The sequence below is a fragment of the Acromyrmex echinatior genome, chromosome 19 (genome assembly GCF_024713525.1).
Source record: "Acromyrmex echinatior isolate Ae372 chromosome 19, ASM2471352v2, whole genome shotgun sequence".
NCBI lineage: Eukaryota > Metazoa > Arthropoda > Insecta > Hymenoptera > Formicidae > Acromyrmex > Acromyrmex echinatior.
In genome coordinates this window covers 5,090,592-5,113,671 of record NC_141870.1, presented here as the reverse complement: position 1 = coordinate 5,113,671, position 23,080 = coordinate 5,090,592, and the positions used below count along the sequence as shown (strand labels likewise).

Below are 23,080 nucleotides of genomic sequence, written 5' to 3'. Positions count from 1 at the left end.
TATATAATCATACATAAAATATTTTTTCTCGGGTTACTTTTTTCAAAAATAATTTAAAAGTTAACATTACATTATTTGACGTCACGCTTATAATTATATACATATAAAAAGACAAAGATTGCATAGCTCACAACATGCCTAACTATTTGCAAGATCGTTGGTCTAAGTCTCGAAGACAACAATAAGACAAGAATCTGACTTTCATATTATAAATGTAAAATCGTAAAGGATGATTAAACATTTACAATATTAGTCATTACATTATAAAATCGCAACATCCTTAATTACTAGTATATTTACATCCATATGATGAAAGAGATTATATAGATATTGAGATAATGAGTAATAATTATTAAAAATTATTAAAAAATCAAATGTAATTGATAAAAAACTTAAGTATCTATTTAAATTTTATTTTAACTATTAATTTATTTTGTCAGCGATTTTCAATGTAATGCTCTCTTTCCACTGATTTGGACCACTCTATGAATTCCATAGATCTTTGCATCAGTTTGATCTCCATCATTAAATTTTCCCTGAAAAAATTAATGTTTCATTTAATTATTAAATAAAATTAAATTAAACAGTGCGAGTGTTTTAGAATAATTTACAAGAATTTTTAAACATCTTGTTTAAGTAATCTCTATAATAAAAATGTAAACTAAATAAAATTGTATGTGTGTATGTGTGTGAGAAAGAAAGAATTTAATGAATTGTACTAACCACTGAGTTTTTCTAATAAATGGTATGACTTTTGGAATTGGAAATCCATTAAATGTGGTGGACAGACATAAACTATAAGCACCTACGTTTTCCCAAACTAACCAATCACCGATATGAAGTTCTGGCAATAATACATCTTTAGCAATTACATCAAACGAATCGCAAGTCGGTCCCCACAAAGTCGAAAGAAATTTCTCATCGCTCGCCGGCTATATAAATTAATAATGAATTACTTTACATCAACAAAACAAATTTTGTATACATGATATTTGATAATATTTAATAATTATATATTATACTTTAAAAAGCATACTTCAAAAAGAATTCGCAGGACTTTAGTATTCGGGCAAATTAATTCATCCAGAAACGAATTGTACGTTCCGATATTTGCGTAATACATTCTCATAAATTTGCCGTTTTTATGAACGATTTTTTTGGAATGTAAGAACGAGGCTAAAGTAAATGCCGATTCAACATAATATCTTCCGGGTTCGCTAATAACTCTTATGCTGGAATCGAGATCTTGAATTGCATCGTTGATAATATTGGCGAGCTAAAGGAATTTAAAAATAAATTTAAAAATTATTTTGTCTACGAAATAGAAAGAAATTAAGACGTGCGAGCAAAGCGTGTATACCTTGTCGATATCCGTTCCACTTTGACCGAGGAAACCACCACCGATGTCGATCAGCTGTACATCCTGGCAGCCCATCGATTTGGCGATTGCGATCAATCGTTTGCATATTCCGATGCCTCTGCTGTACGCGTTTAGCTCCCCGCACGGACTACCGACGTGAAAACTAAAGCCGTGCAAAGTGAGACCGAGGTTCGCCGTAAGTTGTATCAATCGCACAGCATCCTCGTCCGGTTCGCAGCCAAATTTCAATCCAAGATTGCATTCCGAGTTTTTCGCGTCGCATCGTATGCGTATTACTATTCTATTAAATCACGAGATTATTGTACTACTATTGGAAGGATAAAAGAAAAGCAACAGGATGTCGATCGTAGCTACATGGCGAAGTAAGCACAAGTAGTAAGCACAACGATTTCGCACACTCACTTGGCCTCAGAATAAAGATCCTTTATTTTCAAAAGCTCCAATTCACTATCGGCGGTTATCTGTTCGATGTTCATTTTCTTGGCGTACTTGATGTGAGATGGGCATTTGTATGGATTCGCGAATATGATTCGGTCGGCTTGCACACCGTACTGCATCACTTGCCTGATTTCTTGCTATTTCGACATATTATGTATACGTGTAAAAATTAAACTTATTCTGCCCCACGATTTGACAAATAAAGGAAGATATCATGTAAAAAAATCACAAGCATTTATTTATGATTAGTTTTCGAATTTAATTTAATGAGAATAAATTGAAAAAAAAAGAGATTTAATGCAAAAAGTAATCAAGTTGTATTTTATTTTAAGACATTTTTAACGCAAAAATTTTATAACTAAATCAGTAATGTATATAGAAGTAAAAGTTTTATATCCGTATTCACAATATTCACATCTCACTTTTATCGATAATTGCATTTAGTAGGTATATACTGCAGAATATTTATAAATAACTTTATAAATAAATTCGTGTATTTATCGATAAAAATAAGGTATAAATGCAGACATTAATGTTTAAAATATTGAAGAATATAATCGCGGCTAAAGGTGAGATAATTTACCTCGGACGCGCAATCAAAGCCAGCATTTAAAGCTGCCAATATCTTGATTACATTCGGATCCGGATTACATTTAACCGCTGAAATCAATTTAGAGGAAGGTGAGAAATCTGAATTTTTTAAATATAAATTTAAACGACGTTAAGCCCATTCTACAATTGCTCATTCTATATTAAATAAATGATTGTAGTTATAGAAATTCATCAATCACAGTCGAATGTTCTCCTCATATTTAACTGTAATTGGTGATTCTTAAAACTATATCCACTTATGCAATTGTAGAATGGACTTTATAGAGAGAGAGGATCCTTAAAACTGACGTACCGTAGTGTGGGGTAACCCTCGGAATTTTGGTGATCCACTCGCGGTGTTTGTTAATGATATCACCAATATCCACAATGTAGAAACCGTCTTCCTGATTTCTTCTGTCTATTATAGTCTTAATAACGTCCATATTATCTGCTGCGTCGTCAAAGACATTAATTTCGTTCAAATTGTTGGGAGACATGGTCTGCAATCTTGGATATCAAATTCAATTGGCACGAACCGGGAGTAACAAAGTAATGGGAAGTGTCTGTCTAAATAAGTGTTACTGCTTGACTACTTATAAGCAGTCCGAGATATTGTGATAAGCATTGCTTGAATATACGATTACAATCCATCTCGCATTTGCTCATCGATAAGATTCGTTGAAAGTTAATGCACGTCCCTCTCGATGGGATCCCTCTTTATGATGACGCAAATAAAAAGAATTCATATTCTGATGTTCGTCAAACAAGTAAAAAGCCTTGTCTGTATGAAAAATTATATGATTTGCATGTACTTGTATGTTGCGGATGTAAAAATTTTATTGAGTAAGGAAGGCTTATTTCTGTCTTTGAAAACGAAAGAGATGTTATTGTGGAAAAAGAACAGAGGAATCCCCTATAGTACATTGACTTTTCTTGGAAACTTGAGAATCAATATCTTCAATCATTAAAAGAACGTACTTCTTTTAGGTATGATAAATGTTTTGTGTACGCTATATTTAACTTTTTATTTTGTAATTTTTATAACACTTGCTTAAATGCTTAAATATTTAAAATGCATATAATTAATATTATATTAATATGTGTTGTTATTAGTAACAGTAGTTCTTCTATCCGGAGGGAAAAATGTTTTATATATAGTTATATATAATTATATATAAAAGTGACATATTTTATATATATATATATATATATATATATATATATATATACAATTACGTATAGTTATCTATAAAATATGTCCATATATATAACATTTTTTCCAGGATATACATATGTACACTACCGTTCGAACACCCGTATAAATTTTATCGAATGATCAATGTAAAAAATTAAGACTTTATAAAATAGCAATTGTATTATTTTTAAAATATATTTTAAATCACTTGTACACATACTAACAATTGCAAAAGTTTTATACATTAGTTTTAATTTTGTATGTTAAAAAGTATTGTCTTTACTTCGTAAAACATTGATAGCATAATCGATAAATTTCAAAAATTCGCTCAGAGAACACAAATGTGTGTTCACTCACATGTGGACTCATGCTATGATGTATGTTATCTATCCCCATATATGAGGATAAACTAGCAAAAGCTTTATAAATTATTTTTAATTCTACATGTCAAAAATAAATTTTGTAAATTTACCGATTATACTATCAATGTTCTACAAAATAAAGGTAATACATTTTAATATATAAAATTAAAAATGATTTATAAAACTTTTGTAATTGTTAGTATGTTTACAAGTGATGTAAAATATATTTAAAAAATAATACAATTGCTGTTTTATAATGTCTTAATTTTTTACATGATTATTTGATAAAATTAATGAAGCAGGTGTCCGAACTTCCATGAGTGCGCACGCGCGTACACACACACACACACACACACACACACACACACACACACACGTGCATCCGCACGCACGAGGTGCCTTCCACTTATTGATACAAGTCGACACAAACATCGGTCTATCTTTCTTGACATTTCATGAGTCAAGACTCTCATGAGTAATAAAGACAGAACAACGTTTGGTCAAATGAAAAGCATCCAATTGTGTGTAATAACATAAGATGAATATAACAAATACAGAAAGAATGATTTTACTGAAATATTTAAAAATTTAGTTAGATATAGATCTGAACATAATTTTAATTAGACAATCAAAATAATTATGTGGGATTTTTAAGATGATTGTTAGAACGTTTAAAATAATTGCAATATATTACTTGATCACCATGCTTAAGCATTTCATATAATTATTTTAATAGTTTAACAAAATTATTTTCGAATCTATATCTAGCAAAATTTTTAGATATTTTAACAAAACTATATTAGGTGTTGGAATTAATTCGTAGCGTTTTACAAGTGATGGGAAGTACTTTCATTAATGTATTTTTTAATGCTCATGTGAAATAAATAACATTCTTTCATTAAAAAACGCTACGAATTAATTCCAACACCTAATACTTTCCATATATTTCGTATAAAAATTTAAAAGTTTTGGTAATCCATTCAATGTATAATATATTTTTTTAAGCAATTTATTCAACAAAACAAAAAACGACAGGTCATGCAATTACTTAACTCTCCGAAACTTGACTCTGTAATATAATTACTGACGGTATATAAAACCCATTTAATTAATTTATGTTTATTAAAAGCACTAATTAATTTCAAGAATGTAAAATAACTTGTTAAAAAAGAATTATACTATAAATAAGTATAATTTAATAAGAATAAAATATAGTATAAAGAAAATTAAACTGTTTGACGTTTTTGACAAAGAGCGAGATTTATAATTGAGTGGATCAACAAACCCACTGTCGACTGGAAAATTAGTTAAATCTAGTAAAATTTCCTAGTTTTATAGATTATTTTAAATACGAAGCGCCACTACGATCTGAATGTATAATAAAGATGTTGAATTATTACATATATTCATTTAAATGAATTAATTTCAGAAATTATAATTGCGTGCCGATATGGTTGTCGGATTTTCAACGCAATCAATCTGAAATATTAATAAGCCCTCCAAATTTCCCAAATTTAAGTTTATTACAGTTTTTTAAGAATAAATTTGGGAAATTTAGAGGGATTATTAATATTTCAGATTGATTGCGTTGAAAGTCCGACAATTATATCGATACGCAACTATAATTTCTAAAATTAATTCATTTAAATGAATATATGTAATAGTTCAACATCTTTACATTCACTGTAGTACTTTATATTTAAAGTAATGTATCTAACATAAACAGTCTTATATTTTCAATCTTATTGTTTCTTATAGTCTAAAAAAATTCTTAGAGTTCTATGAGAAGAAAATAAATAATTTTTGTTACTTGCAATTTTCTGTAAAGTTGATAGTATTTGAGTAAAAAATTATTAAAGATCAATTTTCGGCAATTTTTAGCAATTAATATCTTGTTAACTATTGCGAAAATTGTAAAATGATAGAGAACTTTTTTTCTCAGTTTAATTCGTTCTGACTCTATGCGAAAGATTTATCTTTTTTTTTTCAAACATCCTTATATATATATATATTTATATATACACACACACCCTTATAGATATATATCAGAATGTTTGACAATTAACAATTTATCTCGCATAAAGGCAGAATGTGAACTGAGTAGAAAAATCCTCTACCATTTTGCATTTTTTACATTAATTAACGAATTATTTGTTTACAACATTAAGACCTAAAATAAAATTAATAATTTGATTAATTGTTGACTTTTATTCACTTTTGTTAATAAAAGTAAAAATGCCAATAGAGATATATCTCATATGAAGCTTACAAAGATTTTTATATAATTTATATTAAACGTTAAGGTTGAATTCGAAAACTAAAACTCTGTTACCCCCCGTGTATCATTTTATCCTTGTTTAATATTAGATGAATAACAAGGACAAATGATACATCGAGGCACTCGAGTAACATTTCTGAAAGCAGCCTAAGTGAAATCACATGGTGCGGAAAAAGACTGCGGAATAAAGAATGCGTCATTGAAACAATCAATTAGCACTATTCGGAACAATGCTGATTGGTTGCTTCTATGACGCATTCTCTATTCTGCAGTCGTTTTTCACATCGTGTGATTTCACCCTAAGAATATATAGATTACAAAGATGTGACATATATATTATTTCAAATTAATCTTATATTTCGTTATATATAATGATGAAACAATAATTACATATTTTTCACTTCCATAATATATGATATCTTAAAACATTTACTTTTTATTTAAGATAATATATATAATACATAATATATATTATTTATATATATATATATATAGATATATATATATATATATATATATATATATATACACACACACACATATATATACCTGTGATATCTCATGGAGTTCCTTGGATATCTTACGGATGTCATCTCACACATGTGGACACTTATATATCTCCTGGATATTCGTTGGATAATTGAGATCATCCACAGATATTACAAGATTATATCCACACGATATAATGTCCGTTGGACATTCCTGTAAGATAAAGTGCGCTGTGTTTTGTATTAATATTTATATTAATATAATATAATTATATTGTATTACTTTTTTTTTATTTTATTCATTATCCATTATGTTTATTTTTATTATTCATCTATTCTTACATTATGCGTCTTCTTAATCTGTGATCACCTGTGATGTATCCGAGTGTAGGTACAACATATACATACTTACATACACACGCGATAGAAAAGCACAGAGTTGCCATCTGATGGCGGTGCGAGTCATCACTGTCGTAAGTGATTCACAATGTCGCATGGGGTCGCGAATGGCGAATCGCGAGGTGGATTTCGAGTGAGCTTCTAAATTACTGACGGCGTCTCGCAATTATGTTGTAATTACACGCGTGTCCGACTGTCCGATAACATTGTCCGATTTGTATTCCCGAAACACGCAAGGATCAACGTAAACGCATCGAACGCGGCACGAAGAATCTCGACGAGCATTATCGAAATCGAAGTGTGATTCGGCAGCAAAATGGCAGCGAGTGACTCCAACACGGACGACAGCCTGTATCCCATCGCGGTTCTGATCGACGAGTTAAAAAATGAGGACGTCCAGGTGATCGCCTTGGCAATAATTGCGGCGAATGAGTTTTGCATTTCCTTCTACAAGTTCTCTGTCTTTCGCTATTAAGTATCCGATTGCTAAAGAGAATACGATACTTTACACAACAGAGGCTGATTTTTAAATTTTGTAGAACGCATGATCTCGAAGATAATATTACACGTGATAATAGGTCTGTTTTTTTTCCGAAGAATGTTTTAAACTGGTTTACACTGTTGCAATAATTTGAAACGAAACAAATTATATTTCTTCGAAAAAGAACAGATCTAGTATAAATCTAGTATAAGTGTTAGAACTTTATTGTGGGAAACAGAAATCCAGTTGAAGCTAAAATTTCACATATTTAATATAAAGCAATAACTTTTATTGCTGCTTTTATCATTGTTGATGTGCATTACAAACATTATTATTATTTTTTTTTCATTATAGTTACGTCTGAATTCCATCAAGAAGTTGTCAACCATTGCGTTGGCGCTAGGTGTCGAACGAACACGGAGCGAGCTAATACCGTTTTTAACGGAGACAATCTACGACGAGGATGAAGTTCTCCTTGCATTAGCCGAACAGCTCGGCACGTTTACTCCTCTTGTTGGTGGACCAGAATTCGTGCATTGTCTATTGGTACATGACAAATCCATTTTAGATAATTACAGAAGTTTAAGAGCACTATTTATAATTCAATCTTGTTTTAAGAATACTTTAAGTAATTAAGATCACCGATTATAAGTCAAGTCTTTCATGTGAAATCACATCGGTGTGTTTACTAACTAGAAGAATTTCAGAAAATCTGAAATTTTTCTTTTTTATCCTTGAAAATCATGGATTTTCATGGAATTTTTTCTGGAATTTTACGTTTAAATTTAAATTATGTTTTTTTCTGAAAATATAATTTCTTTAGAATATTCACTCATTACAAATGAAGTATTCTTTGATTGATCAATTCATAAAATTCTTTCTTATGATTGAATAAAAGTATGGTATACACGTTTGCATACATTCATATACATTCTTGTGAGTTTTTATTTAAAAAATTAAGATGATAGTAGAAAATAATATTTGCAGAATAATACAAGCAGAATAGAATAGTTGATACCATTTTGTATAGTGAGCTATACTATCCTAGGTTTCGCTCCAATTGTAGAAAATAATAGATGTAGTCTCATAGAAAAATCTTGTTTTCTGCTCATTTTCATTGGTTTATTTACGTTGTTTGCATTCCAAAATTGCATTAAAAAATCTCTAATCTTATCTGGAATTTTGAACAAAAATAACTGGAAAATCGAGAATTCTTAGGACATCTTTTTACAAAATTTCACTTTGAACATGCCATCCTAGAGTACTTAAAACCATCTTAAATATAAGCTCTATGAATATCTGAGATCAGTTTTCAATATTTTTGTTCTATTGAAGAAATAAGTATTGTAAATTTCTGATACAGCCACCGCTGGAATCTTTGGCTACTGTGGAAGAAACTGTGGTCCGTGACAAAGCTGTGGAATCTTTAAGAAATATCGCAAGTCAGCACAGTCCTGCAGATTTAGAGGAACATTTTGTTCCTTTGGTACAACGCTTGGCTTCAGGGGATTGGTTCACGTCAAGAACATCGGCATGTGGCTTGTTCAGCGTTTGTTATCCGAGAGTGAGCCCAGTCATTAAAGGTTATTATATAATAATCTTGTACTTTTTGAGATACCTTTTAAATATTTTAACATAAAATAATATCCTAACATTTTGCAAACTTGAATGTTACAGCGGAATTGCGAAATCACTTTCGCAGCTTGTGCCAAGACGATACTCCCATGGCGCGACGATCAGCTGCTTCCAAATTAGGTGAATTTGCAAAAGTTGTGGAAATTGAGTACCTCAAATCTGATTTAATACCCATGTTTGTCATACTTGCTCAGGACGAACAAGTAAGTATATATCAAAACTTTATAAATCTATCTATTAGTCAAATTATTATACACAATAATTCATAATTTTACAGGATTCAGTTCGTCTTTTAGCTGTTGAGGCTTGTGTCAGTATTGCAGCATTATTACAACAAGAGGACGTTGAACAATTAGTTATGCCTACGCTTCGACAGTGCGCTAGTGATCAATCATGGCGCGTTCGTTATATGGTGGCAGATAAATTTACAGATGTATGTATCATTATTTATTAAGATTTAAGTGTAATCTATTTTGAGAAAATTTCATTGTATTAAAGATGCTATCTAAATTTCTTTCTGTAGCTCCAAAAGGCTGTTGGTCCCGAAATAACGAAAACAGATCTTGTGCCAGCATTTCAAGTATTATTGAAAGATATCGAAGCAGAAGTGCGAGCAGCAGCTGCTGATAAAGTTCGCGATTTTTGTCAGAATATTGATCAAGTTAATCAGGAATTTATAATAATGACAAATATATTGCCCATTGTTAAAGAACTTGTAGCAGATCCTAACCAACATGTAAAATCAGCTTTGGCAAGCGTAATTATGGGATTAAGTCCCATACTCGGCAAGCACAAGTAAGAACAAATAATTTTAATACAATATTGTAAAACATAATAATCAATTGATAATCATTTAATATTTTTGCAGCACAATCGAACATCTATTACCGCTATTCCTATCCCAACTCAGAGATGAATGTCCCGAAGTACGACTCAATATCATTAGTAATCTAGAATGTGTTAACGAAGTTATTGGCATACAACAGCTCTCGCAATCTCTCCTTCCTGCCATCGTGGAATTAGCCGAAGATTCTAAATGGCGTGTGCGACTAGCTATTATCGAGTAACTATATTGTCTTTATTTATATTGAGTTGAAAAAAATGCATTTGTGCTCATGAGTTTAAATTTCAGGTATATGCCATTGTTAGCCGGACAACTTGGTGTAGAATTCTTTGATGAAAAATTAAATTCTCTGTGCATGACTTGGTTGGTGGATCATGTTTATGCAATTCGGGAAGCAGCTACGTTAAATCTGAAGAAACTTGTAGAGAAATTTGGACCCGATTGGGCACAGAATACAGTGATACCTAAAGTCTTGGCTATGTCCAGAGATCAGAATTATCTTCATAGAATGACATGCTTATTCTGCATCAATGTAAGTTTCTGTATCATTATGCTGTGACTTTAAAACGGCAATAATAATAATAGTATTTATTCTAATACAGGATTGGCCATATTCGACGGAAAGATGTTTTTTTTTTCAATCATGGGAAACGTCGTTACTCGATCTAACATCTCTTTCCCATGATTGAAAAAAAAACATCTTTCCGTCGAATATGGCCAACCCTGTATATGAATCTATTTAATTTTTGTAATAGGTTTTGGCTGAGGTATGTGGTCCAGAAATAACGACAAAGGTGATGCTCCCAACTGTATTAACAATGGCTACTGATAATGTTGCAAATGTAAGATTTAATGTTGCTAAGACTCTACAGCGAATTGGACCTTTCCTCGAACCCTCAGCAGTTCAAACACAAGTCAAACCTATCCTCGATAAACTCAATACTGACAGCGACGTAGATGTGAAATACTTTGCTTCAGAAGCAATTGCTGGAATTGCAGGTAACCGTATCGCTAATTATATTATAGAAAAATATTTTATGTTTTTTATTAAGATGTAATGAATATGTAAATCGATGTCTGAATACATACTTCTAACTTGCTCGTTATAAAAATTCAATAGAAATTTATTTTAGAATATCCGATTTTTTTGGATTTTTTCTAATTATATTTAGCCTTAATATATTATGGTAATGTTTCAGCGTAGGTTGAACAACACACATTGCATTTATCACTTATCCAATAATATTCAACTTAAATTCGAAGAAGAGAAAATGCAACAATATTTCACTTACCAACATGGTAACAGGTAATATTATGCACAGTCAAAGCAAACTTTGACGAGGAGATACAAATTCTATAATTAGTAGATTATAATAAAACCGTATTTTAAGTTGTTGTATTTGTATATCTATAATTACAGTAACGAGTACAATATTCGATTTAATTGGTAACATGTATTTCTCATATATATTTAAGTAATTGTCTTAAAAAATATAACTATAATAAAAAAATATCTATGAATCATTCCTACAAATAAAATACCCAGTTACATGTCCGCTTTTCCAAGATTTCTAATAATTAATACATATTTTAATTATTTAATGCGTTATGTGTTCAAAGAAACAAGACTCAATTTTGTGTTATAATTTATTTTATTATGTAGCCATTAATATATGAACATCTTATATTACATATTATCACAGCTTATTACTATTGTTGTTTAATACGTTTTCGATATATATTTGTAAAACTTAATACTCATAAACATTGATATTATGAAGACATTTATTACCTAGCATAAGCATTTCTAGGGTTTATTCACATAATAAGAAACTAAAATCAATTATTTATTTGTTAAATTAAGAAAATCTTATCATTTCCATGGAATTAAAATACTTTTATTATATAAAAATAATAACTGAATAATTTTTAACCAAAGTTGCAATAAGTAAATTTTAATATGTGTTATAACATATATATTAACATAAATTTTACTAGTTTATTTATTATTAAATAAGCATACTATTGTTATACAGTTTCCTGTTTTAATTTTATTAAGATGTAGGTGTAACATGATATTATGTTTATTTTATACTTTTTGAGCTTTTAAAAATTTCATTTTACGATACAATTTACTGTCAAATACAATTAAGATCAATTCTTGTTCACTAAAATCTAATATGTGTGGAATCTTTAATCGTTATTGAATTACTAATGCATTACTTTCTACAATTGAATAATTATTAAGATTAAAGCATTAAAGAAACACTATCATATACATGATAATTTCCGAATTATATTAAATATAACGCATTATTGCATAATACGTAATGTATATTATTTTTTTTATACAAAACATCATAAAGGAAATAATCCTTATGACACTCAAAACTTTTTATATACATATATAAATTATGATATATATATATATATATATATATACACATATATATATATATATATATATATATATACATACATACATATACACACACACACACACACACGATTATTTCCAGAAATAATATAAATTTTAGCACTTTATAAAAAGATATTCGTAATCTCTATGTACTTTTAACAGTCAAATTATTAATGTAATTGTTCACGATGATTTATACAATATTACCGTAGCTATTGCATTTTAACTAGTTTTCTTAATCATAATATCTTAATACATGATTAATACAATCTATAATGAATTTCTTTTTTCATGAATTATTATCGAGATGATACAGATAAAGATTTACTTAATCTACTACGCTTTTTGATATCGAAAATAATGAAAAACTAGCAATTATTAAAGCAATTTATGAAGAATACAATATACCACACAATCTTTTTCTTATTAGTATAGTTATTGAGGAATCTGTCTTCTACATATCTTAATAGTCTATACATATGTAACTATGTTATATTTTTATATAACATTCCTTTTAAATATTCAATATACTTGCTAGCAAATTATTAAATTAACGTAATTATAAATACTAATGGTAAATTGCACCAAATTGAAATTATATCTATGTTTAAAAAAATTATATTATCTTTTTAAATAGCTTACATTATTGATATATTTTTTGTAATTGCTTTTCTCACAGCAATTTTGAAATACTTGAGATATTCAAATTTTTACCGTTTACATATGAATAGAAATACAATGTATTATTAATGCAATATTTTCAATAGAATAAAGTAACTGAAGTTTCAACATACCTCGTTCGTTTTGTTATGTAAATATATAAATTATATGTATGTTACATACGATATAAATCATGAAAACATGAATACATGAGTGTCATACAATGAAATAATCAGAAGTAAAATATGGAAGTTTGGCAACTGTTCTAAACCTATCGTGAAAATGTAAATACAGTATATCTCTTCTCAGTTTCTTCTTTCACGCTCTATAAAGTAACTTTGTTATTTTATAAGCATATAAAAATTCTGATAAGAAAGGTTCAGAAGCTGTCCATATCGATTTCAATGAAATCTTAGGCTGGAAGTTTTGTGGAAAACAAATAAAACACGAATGTTTTTTTAGGACCCTGAATTCAAGTATAAACTCTAATGAATTAAATTTAATATTGAAATATTTCGGAAATGGTAACTATCTACTTCCAAAAATAGGGATATAATTATATTCAGAGAAACACACACTCCATAAATTCCTGTCAAGTTTCAATGAAATCAGAAATCTATTTCTGATCCTTTCCTTGAGAGTAGAAACGTACTGTATCTCCACCATCGTTGTTTTGTACATTACATTTGTTACATACGCTTGAAAAGCGTACATATCCGCGTTATTCTATTTTTTTCTATCTTAAATCTTTTATTTCAAGTAAAAAGATACTTGTATTTGTTAGAATTCGTTTACACACGATACAATTTTTGACTATATCGATAATTTCACCGAATCAAGTGCAAATCAGTCAGAGTTTGATGCCACGTTCAGACATACGGTAATCTTATCATACGTCCATTCTCCCATACAATCAAGTTTTCTTCCACTATTCTATCAACTTTTTCGTAAATGGATGTGAATATATTTCTTATTTATACTCTCGATATAAAACAATTAATAGAAAATATTGGATACATACAATTGTGAGTTAGAGATTTAGTTTGGGATTGTATCGAACACTTATGTGTCAACTGAGAAGAGATAAATTAAAATTATTTCCGAATGTCAATATCTATATCTCCGTGCAGATTTCGTTATATTTTTATCTTTATAAATGTCCAACATTTCATCCCTTCTCACCTCGCAGACCTTTCTTCTATTAAACTCATTGAAAATTCTATATTTATTTTTTATCGCGTAATAGTCTATAAGAAGAAAATGGAATTATTTGTAATGTCGTTTTTTATCGTTACTTTGTTATAATAACGATATAGAATGATGAATTTATGAATTTTCATGACAGTAACGATAATACCAGAGTTGGAAAAGTTACTTATTACTGAAAAAACTAAGTTATTTGAATTATTTTTACTCGTTACTTGAATGAAGTAACGCGTCAGTTTACAACAAATTACTTTTTTTCAGTAAATAATAATGACAAGCTACTTTTCAAAGTAATTTTCTCTTCTACTTCTTCTTTTTAAAAAGCACTCGCAATGTCGACTAGGATCTGGTCATAAATCAGTCAGTTTTAAAATATTTTAAGTCCACGGTCTGATTCACGCTCACAACGCTTAAAAATCATTTCATCCTTGTCAAATGTTAAACAAAGACAAATAATGCTCATAAGCGTTGTGAGCATGATTTCTTGTTTTATTGGCCCTGCAGCCTAACAGACTGATACTGGGCCACTGGTCTTCGAAATTAATAAATTAATAATAATTCATATAATATAAATGCAATGCACCGGCCACCTTGAACCGGACAGACATGACAAAAGGATAATGCAATCGAAACGAAAAGCAAAGCGCCCCTTCAGACACTGGACGCCCACGACTTCGACACCACACGGACGTGCGTCCACACGAATGAAGGAACTATGAATTGAGAAATGCAAATGCACATTCACTACGCTTTTCAAAAATATAATCGAAGTGACACCCGAAACAATGGCACCTACCTCTAGGAACAAGCCTTTAGAAATCAATACGGTCAGATCTTTCAAAAGAATGCACAAAAGCGAGTTTGAATACTGATGCTCGTTTAAAGCCATATTTTCCAAAAATGTTGAGATAATGTAACATGGACCAAGGTGCACAGTATAATACAATTACTATTATGAGTATAAATTGGACCGCGCCCTAAAAAGAGTATTCTAAGTGGCAGAAAGATAAGTAGGCGTTTGTGCGTTGTGAACAATAACAAGCGCGTTTTTATGCAGAAAGGTTGATGGATTTAAATTATTTAAAATAAGAAAGTAGAAGTCTGCATAATTTAAGGGGAGGATTAGACAGAAGTGGGAAAATATAAAGTAACTTTAGCGCAACCTTAATATTTATCGCCCCTTTCCCAACTTTAGCGCAACCTTAGTTAGTTATCATTAGTTATAAAAAAATGGCAATATTATTATCAAATCGTTATTATAAAAAATAACGTTATAATTATTACACTTCCATTCTCTGTAGACAAGTACAAAATTGTACATCGCGGATTAGCTAAAATGTTTCGTTAAACAGCTGACTGGGGTGTTGCATTCTACAGTAAAAAAGTCGAATCGGTATTTGGTAGAAAAACCGTATTGTCTGAACGCGTCCATTACAATATATGTGTCACTGATGACCAATTTGTTTTACCAAATCGCATATATAAAATGTATTGCCACTGTACAGCACGGCAAAAAAAAAATTGATACGGCAAATGATCATATCGTGCGAACGAGTTTTATGGCTGAAGCCACATCGTACATTACATACGTTATGTTCACTACATTTTCAAAAAATAGCTTTCTTTGGCTATGTTCCAAGATTTACTGCCAAAACTGAAAATTTTAATGCAGGTAATGTAAACTATAAATTTTTGGTAGTGGTTTGGTACTAAGCCCTTTAGAACACAGTCCAAAGGGCTCAGATGGACAAGTGACTTTGTGGACCGATAAACAAGCATCGACTTATTCGCACACAAGCATGAAGCATGTGTGTGAATAGGTCGCCGCTTATATTTATCGCATCAGAGTCACTTGTCTCTGTCCGAGCTCTAATAGTTAATGTGACTGGCCATATCGAAATTGCGTACGATGATGTACAGTCGTTTATTAAAAGATTACAACACTTTTTTTTCGACCTCCTCCTTGCTTGTAGAGCGGTTGAACGTAAATGGTTAAATTCGTAAATAAGAATCAATCGCTCGATGAACAGGCTACATTTCAAAAAACAATCGAAAAAAAATGATGCAATCTTTTAGTAAACGACTGCACATACATACGCTATGTTCGCGACGATGAGTGTTTGATTCTCGATTTTTTTTTTAAAACATTACCACGTACGGGCATGCACAGTAAGATCAAAAATAAATCTTATTGCAAAGTCCGTCGTATATAAAATCTCAATAATCAAACTCTCGGTCGATATCGAATCTTGTTAAGTCCTACAAAAAAATCAATAGTCAATATAAAATTCCTTCAACAGTCTTAGTATAGAATCTTGATATAGAATATAAAATTGCTAATTATAAATTACATCAAGTTATAAGAAATCTATAATTAATATCAAATAATATTAGGAAGGTTGTTATCTCCTCCTCTAAAAATTAACTAATAAGTTCTATATCGTTATCTAATATATTTTTTTTCTTACTTAGAATCTTCCTTCTGTCTTTATTTTTCATCTTTCATTACATTTTTATTTCATTTGACATTGAATTTGTCATCATATAAATTAATAGAATTAAGAATTGTGAATTCATTGGATTTGACTTTATTATTTCTATATGATTATCAACAAAGAAGAAAGATTCTAAGTAAGAAAGATAATGCATTAGATAACGATATGAAACCTATTAGTTACAAAAGAGGAAATGGCAACCTTAGATCCTAATATTACTTGATATTATTTATTTGTGAAATAAAAGAATATAATAATAATAATTTTAAATTGACAAGTTAATTGTCATAATTTAATTGTCAAGTTAGTTGATAATAGCAATTATTACACTGTTTTTCATATGTAATTATTATAATTTTATTTAACTTATATGTGCTCGATATTGATTAATATGACTAAATTACAATTGACAATTTAATGTTTGAAATAAAACTAATTCTTTCATTAAAAATTGGAGTAAATTATTTTATTTTAAACTGATTAATTTACTATTGAAATTCTAACTAATTTTATTAATGAATAACTAATAAAATTGATTTTAAAAAATCCATTATTAATTATTTAATGAGTAAAATTATAATAAAAAGGTGAAAAAAAGCTTGTGAAGAAAAGTAAATGAGCAAAATTAAGATGTATATTTATTAAATCTTTTAATATTCAAATAGAAAAAAAGATGGGATATTTTGACTTACTTAGCGATCTTCAGCCATCATAAAGAGTTAATTCATATAAACGCGAATCAAAATAATATTAAGATACTGAACACAAATCACCATTTTATAGACGATAATTTTCTCCTTATGTTCGTTAAGGCAGAATGTAAATGAAAGTCCATGAATCGTTGTCATGTAGACGTGGACTGAGTCAAATTTTAAAATACAGAATAGGTCGTAGAATCAGTCAAGAAATTAGATGGAAACTCAATATAAGTAAAGCTACATCGACATAAGAAAAAAGTTTGATTACAGTTTCATTACGTTAATTTTTGAGAAAATTAAAATTAAAATAAAAGGCTTGTGTGTCTAAGTATCCGATTCTTTCTAAACTTCCTTTGCTAGCGCTTCGAGATACGAGAACGAAATGTAACCGATAATCTTATTTGTGAAAAATAGTTAAATATAATGAATTAACGAAGATGTATGTTTTTGTAATCTTTTTTAATCTGTATATATTTTTTGTATTTTAATATTAAAATTATTCCATATTAAAAGTAAATATACATCTTAATTAACCGGTTTACGAGCCCCTTTTTAACCTTTTTATTGTTTGAATATATACACTATTTTTAAAATTAGTGTATTAGGAATAGTAAATTAATTAGTTTTTAAAATTGATTAAATCTAGATTTAATCTAGATTTAATAGAAATAAGTAAATATACAACGATTTATACTACAGATTTCTTAATATTGACCAAAAAATAAATCAGGTCGATTTATTAATAAAAGAATTTGATTTAAATCTGGGGTTGAGTCTATTTTAATACCTAACGACTATTCAAGCATGAATAATGTCTACAGAAGTAGTAAGAAGTCAGATTGGATAATTAAACAAGATACACACACATCGATTATCAACATCGGTTAATTATAGATTTCTTGTAACTTTTGATGTAACTCTTAGAAAATTGATGATTTTATATTGTTTTAATGCAGCTGATGAAGAGTTAAGTTGAAATTTATACCGATTAATATATAGATAACTTTCAAAGTTATTAGAATATATTTATATATCTTTTATAAGCTCAACTTGGGCCTTTGTTTATTGAATTTCAATTTTTCTGATTAAATTTATCATCAATAAAAATGTTCATCCAAAACATAATTTTCGATATGATCAGTGTAGCGAACATAGCATACATAATATACATACCATATGTAGCGTACATAGCATGGGCTCAGTGTGAACTCAGCATTATGCAATGGCTGATGGCAAGTAATAGATTATATCATAGCCATATCCGATTTCGTTACGTCCACCGAAATTGTATGACTAATTGTAGTTACTTGTGCAATTGTAGTTACATTACTCTCACTATCACTGTTAACAATATTTAACGATGAGATTTTGGCTCGTTGATACGCTACAACGGTATTCACGCTCAAGAATCTAGAACAAATAATTTCAATTGTATAGATTGAATGTATTAATATTTAACTTTCACAAAAATCAACATTTACTCACCTTATGCAGACGTATATAATTAACAGTGCACTTCCAGCTGCAAGCATTCTGATAATGGGCCCTTCTACAAGTTGAATAACTGTCCAGGCAGCAGCAGAAGATGCACACATCGTAGTAACAATGGCGATAGTTTGCAGACAATGGCGTGGAGTCAAACTGTTTTGCCAGTCCAATCGACTGGCATGTTCAACATTATATTTCGTGTTACAAACTTTACAAACGAGACTGTCCGCATTTACAGAGCTCTGAAAGAAGAAAGAATCATAACTGAGAAAGTTCGTTGTATTGAAAACAAACAATATATGAGAAATTGTAACTATTTTACCTCAACGAGCCAACGACGCAAACAATCATGATGTACAGCGCTTACATCACCTCTACATTGGCATGGTTGTATCAATGGACCAGCATCCTGTCTCTCATTATCGTAACAAATCCAACAATCTTTGCTATTAATTGATGCTGCATCTGCAGAAAGAAATGCGGTGTCTTGAGATGCGCCTTTTTCTTGTAATTCGATTTCTTTTATATATTTTCCTTGGTCCAAATCTAGTTTCTTTAATATGCGCTTTGGATTTAAAATCCACAATTGCTCTGGACTGAAACGAAAATGGTAGAAGAGTATATTATAAAATAAATTTTATAGGATACATATGTTTTCATGTAGAATACATAAAACGTATGAATGCATACCTCATACAATTCCATAGAACACAAGGGAACCACAGTGCTACACCAACTTCAATAACACGAAATACAATATCATGCCAATTCCTGCTATACAACGGTACCCTAGAATAAGAATATTTAGAACAAATTCAAAAATTCTGAATTGTAAATATTGTAATTCGCTATGTAACTTATATTTGTTCTTTTATTTCCTTACTTTGTTTTCCAAAACTCACTGAGAGTTTCACTGAACAGAAAACCAACTACTATAAACAACATAAATGCTTGAGAGAGTAATCCAAATCTTGACTGATGTAATTGAGACGTATTCACTTGTTGCATATGCACAGGCTCTGCTGTGGATGTAGATGGACCTGGATCAAATAACTTTGCTGTTACTTGATCCTCAGTGTGGACCTTTGTTGTATCAGCTACACGTTTATTTGTTGCAATAGAAGCAACTTGACATTCATTCAAGAATCCACCACGAACCTAATAAAAAAATATCATGAGATAACTCTACAATGCAAATGTGCTATAATAAGAGTATCATAATTTAAAAGTAGCGTACTTTGAAAAACACTTCCACTCCATATATCAAGAAGAAAACCACTACAATGAACAGAAGCACTGCGTAACAGCCGTTGAATACATGTGTATAAAAGCTCTAGAAAAAAGCAAAAGAATTTTATTATATATATATATATATATATATACACTAACACACACATGCAAATTAGTAAAATGTAGTAAATATTAATACACATATATTATATTACTGTTACATTTATATATTTTTCATTTTTCTGATACATACTCGATCTACTTGTGAATAAGTCCGAGCCGTGATGAATTCCGCAAATAAGAGGGAATATGTTAATATATTGAACACAACAAAGGCCAGAAAAGATTTTGACAAAAATTGAGGTTTGTCCCAACGAATATCTCTTAGATGAAACACTTCAGCCCAGAAACAAACAAGCAACGAAGATCCACTCAAGAGCAATGGATAATATGCTGATAGCAAACTCCTAGACCAACCTTCCTTGAAAGCAGTCTATAAAAAATTGAGAGCATGTAATTAAAATAAATGAAAAATATTTTCAAACAAAATACTTGTTTACATACAGGTGAGGTAAAATATGCTCCTCGTATGATTGATGCAAGAAAAACTACAAAGTACAACACTTTTTGAGTGGTGACTCTGCATGCTCTCAGAAATGACGGTGCCTTCATTCTTTGCCATTCAGCAATGATGCACATGACAAGTTGTATCAAACAGATGAAAGCCAGTAAGAAAAAAATCGATGCAAATGCAATGTAATAACTCAGATTTGGAATATGGCATTCTGGTCCGTCAAACTGAATCTGAAATGAAATAATTAAAAAATGTTATTATCTCAGAATAATTTGATAATAGCCAATAATAGTAATACCTCGCATAGACAGGTCCCATTATGGCATTCCCCATGGCCAGAACAGTTATCGTTTCCACAGCTGTTGTTCCAGGCCATCATACCAAATTTAACCAGTAATGATAATGGATTTTGTGTACTCAATGCGATCACCTGTTCCATGATCGGTAGATACAGACTGCTTCAGTGCAGCCCTCTAGAAAACTGTATTGAAATGCAAATAATTTATCAGGTATTGTTCTGACCAGACATTCCAATTAATATGCAAATGACAAATAAAACTTCCCAATATTTTTAGAAATTACACAATTTGTGTAAAGTAGAGATCTTTTTAAATTCACCTCAAAGAATCATTAGGGAACGATTTTAATTAACATTTGGAAAATGAAATGAGGAATACATAACATCTGTGCAACTTGGCAAATAAAGCAAATTAGTCATGCACGGAATAATTCACTTTAATTAAGTCAATCACATCAATTATACCATTCGTGTGTGCAATACATACGTTAATTAAGCAAAATATCTGTCCTCCGCGGGACAAATTCGAGCGAAAGCGATATCGATTCCCAGATATCGTAATCTAGACTTGTCCCGGACGAGACAATGTACTTTAAACAATGACACACACTTTTCAGGGAAAATAACACCACTGAGTAAAAAAGGAATCGTCCTTTTAGCTTGTCGACTGACCGTTTGCTCGATCCAGCGTGTCTACGTGCGTTATGTAGGTCTCACAAGTGCAAAGTGAGTACAGATGTACGTAGGAACCAAGGACGGCAAGGACGCGAGGACGCGAGTTCTCAGACCATCACATTAATCAGCTGTCTCTTCTGCGCATCGCAATGCAACGCTGCCATTACACGCGTATTACCACGCATTGACTTTCAACGAAAACGTAATCCGCCGAGCATCATTCGCGAGGACGAAAAGTCATGACAAAAACTTCGAAACTGTCACATCGGACAATGAGAGAACCTCCCCCTCATTGTAGCTCATCGAAATCCCCTCAACGAATTCTCGAGAATTTCATCCAATTCCCAGAATAACCGAGACGCAAACGCAACGCGTCGCTTGATTTGTCCAGACTTCACCAATGGCAACTCCACTCTCTCTCTCTCTCTCTCTCTCCCCCTCCTTATCTCTCTCTCGCTCTCTCTCTCTCTCTTTTTATTCGTTCTTTCTTTCTTTCTTTCTTTCTTTCTTTCTTTCTTTCTCGACATTCCTCATTTTTTATCTTAGAGTTTGACTGATTAATGGAGGCAACCAGACCAAACTACAATCAGCCTGATTAACTTATCAAGTATACTTGTATTATTTGGTTAACATGAATAGAAATATTAATTCTTTAAATTGTTTATCATATGATAGTTATACAGAGATTATTTGTTGCTAGAAATTTTGTTTTAATGTAATTCTATCAATATTATAATCACTAATTAAATTAGAATGACTTGGACCAAACTCAAATTAATCTATTTTTAATTAATATTATATATTATATTAATTAATTAATAACACGACTAAAACTATTAAATTTATATTAAAAAGATTAAGAGTTCAAACCTCAACTAGATGCACAGAGAATTAAAAAAGAATTCAATTGTATGTCATCAATTCTGAGTTCATTTTCAGATGCAAAAGGAATTTTTTTTAGAACTTTCCAGAAAAAGAATTTTTCTCACTCTCTGTGTTATTTGAGACTATATATTGATATCTTATCTTCGACAATTCTGATCAAATTAAATCAAAATTTGATTACCAAAGTTGCCCTTAGAGAGAAATCTGAATTTTTTTTTTTTTTTGAATACTTTAAACAAACCCTAACAATATATTTATCAGCACAATATTAACCCAATATATTCACAACGTTTACAATCAATCGCCAATAAATTGTCAAGGAAATTACTAATATACATTATTTATAGAAGATATTTTAAT

At 30.2% G+C, this 23,080-nt stretch overlaps 3 protein-coding genes across 5 annotated transcripts; 1 reads left to right on the top strand and 2 right to left on the bottom strand.

Annotated features, from left to right (window-relative positions):
* Positions 1-318: 318 nt before the first annotated feature.
* LOC105150631 (ornithine decarboxylase 2) lies at positions 319-7,155 on the bottom strand. The gene is made up of 9 exons (XM_087415856.1): positions 7,076-7,155; positions 6,795-6,947; positions 2,724-2,917; positions 2,403-2,479; positions 1,784-1,956; positions 1,361-1,661; positions 1,037-1,276; positions 724-932; positions 319-536 (listed from the first exon to the last, which is right to left on the bottom strand). The coding sequence occupies exons 2-9, from the start codon at positions 6,893-6,895 to the stop codon at positions 437-439; spliced, it is 1,395 nt and encodes a 464-aa protein (XP_087271982.1). The 5' UTR covers positions 6,896-6,947; positions 7,076-7,155; the 3' UTR covers positions 319-436.
* Positions 7,156-7,233: 78 nt separating this feature from the next.
* Positions 7,234-11,545, top strand: Pp2A-29B (Protein phosphatase PP2A regulatory subunit A). Of its 2 annotated transcripts, none has more exons than XM_011063831.2 (10): positions 7,234-7,532; positions 7,968-8,159; positions 8,977-9,196; positions 9,291-9,451; positions 9,526-9,681; positions 9,772-10,043; positions 10,117-10,311; positions 10,381-10,624; positions 10,848-11,091; positions 11,292-11,545. In XM_011063831.2, exons 1-10 carry the CDS (start codon positions 7,449-7,451, stop codon positions 11,294-11,296), a joined length of 1,773 nt encoding a protein of 590 aa, XP_011062133.1. In that variant the 5' UTR covers positions 7,234-7,448; the 3' UTR covers positions 11,297-11,545. The 2 variants fall into 2 exon arrangements, with proteins under 2 accessions (XP_011062133.1, XP_011062132.1); XM_011063830.2 differs by having other exon boundaries at positions 7,235-7,532; positions 11,297-11,545.
* Positions 11,546-11,725: 180 nt separating this feature from the next.
* LOC105150623 (E3 ubiquitin-protein ligase MARCH2) lies at positions 11,726-22,217 on the bottom strand. 2 transcript variants are annotated; one of them, XM_011063828.2, is made up of 10 exons: positions 21,648-22,217; positions 21,161-21,343; positions 20,853-21,092; positions 20,542-20,781; positions 20,296-20,391; positions 19,942-20,216; positions 19,749-19,847; positions 19,381-19,654; positions 19,056-19,300; positions 11,726-18,980 (listed from the first exon to the last, which is right to left on the bottom strand). In XM_011063828.2, exons 2-10 carry the CDS (start codon positions 21,299-21,301, stop codon positions 18,815-18,817), a joined length of 1,776 nt encoding a protein of 591 aa, XP_011062130.1. In that variant the 5' UTR covers positions 21,302-21,343; positions 21,648-22,217; the 3' UTR covers positions 11,726-18,814. The 2 variants fall into 2 exon arrangements, with proteins under 2 accessions (XP_011062130.1, XP_011062129.1); XM_011063827.2 differs by having other exon boundaries at positions 21,833-22,217.
* Between the last annotated feature and the right edge of the window lie 863 nt (positions 22,218-23,080).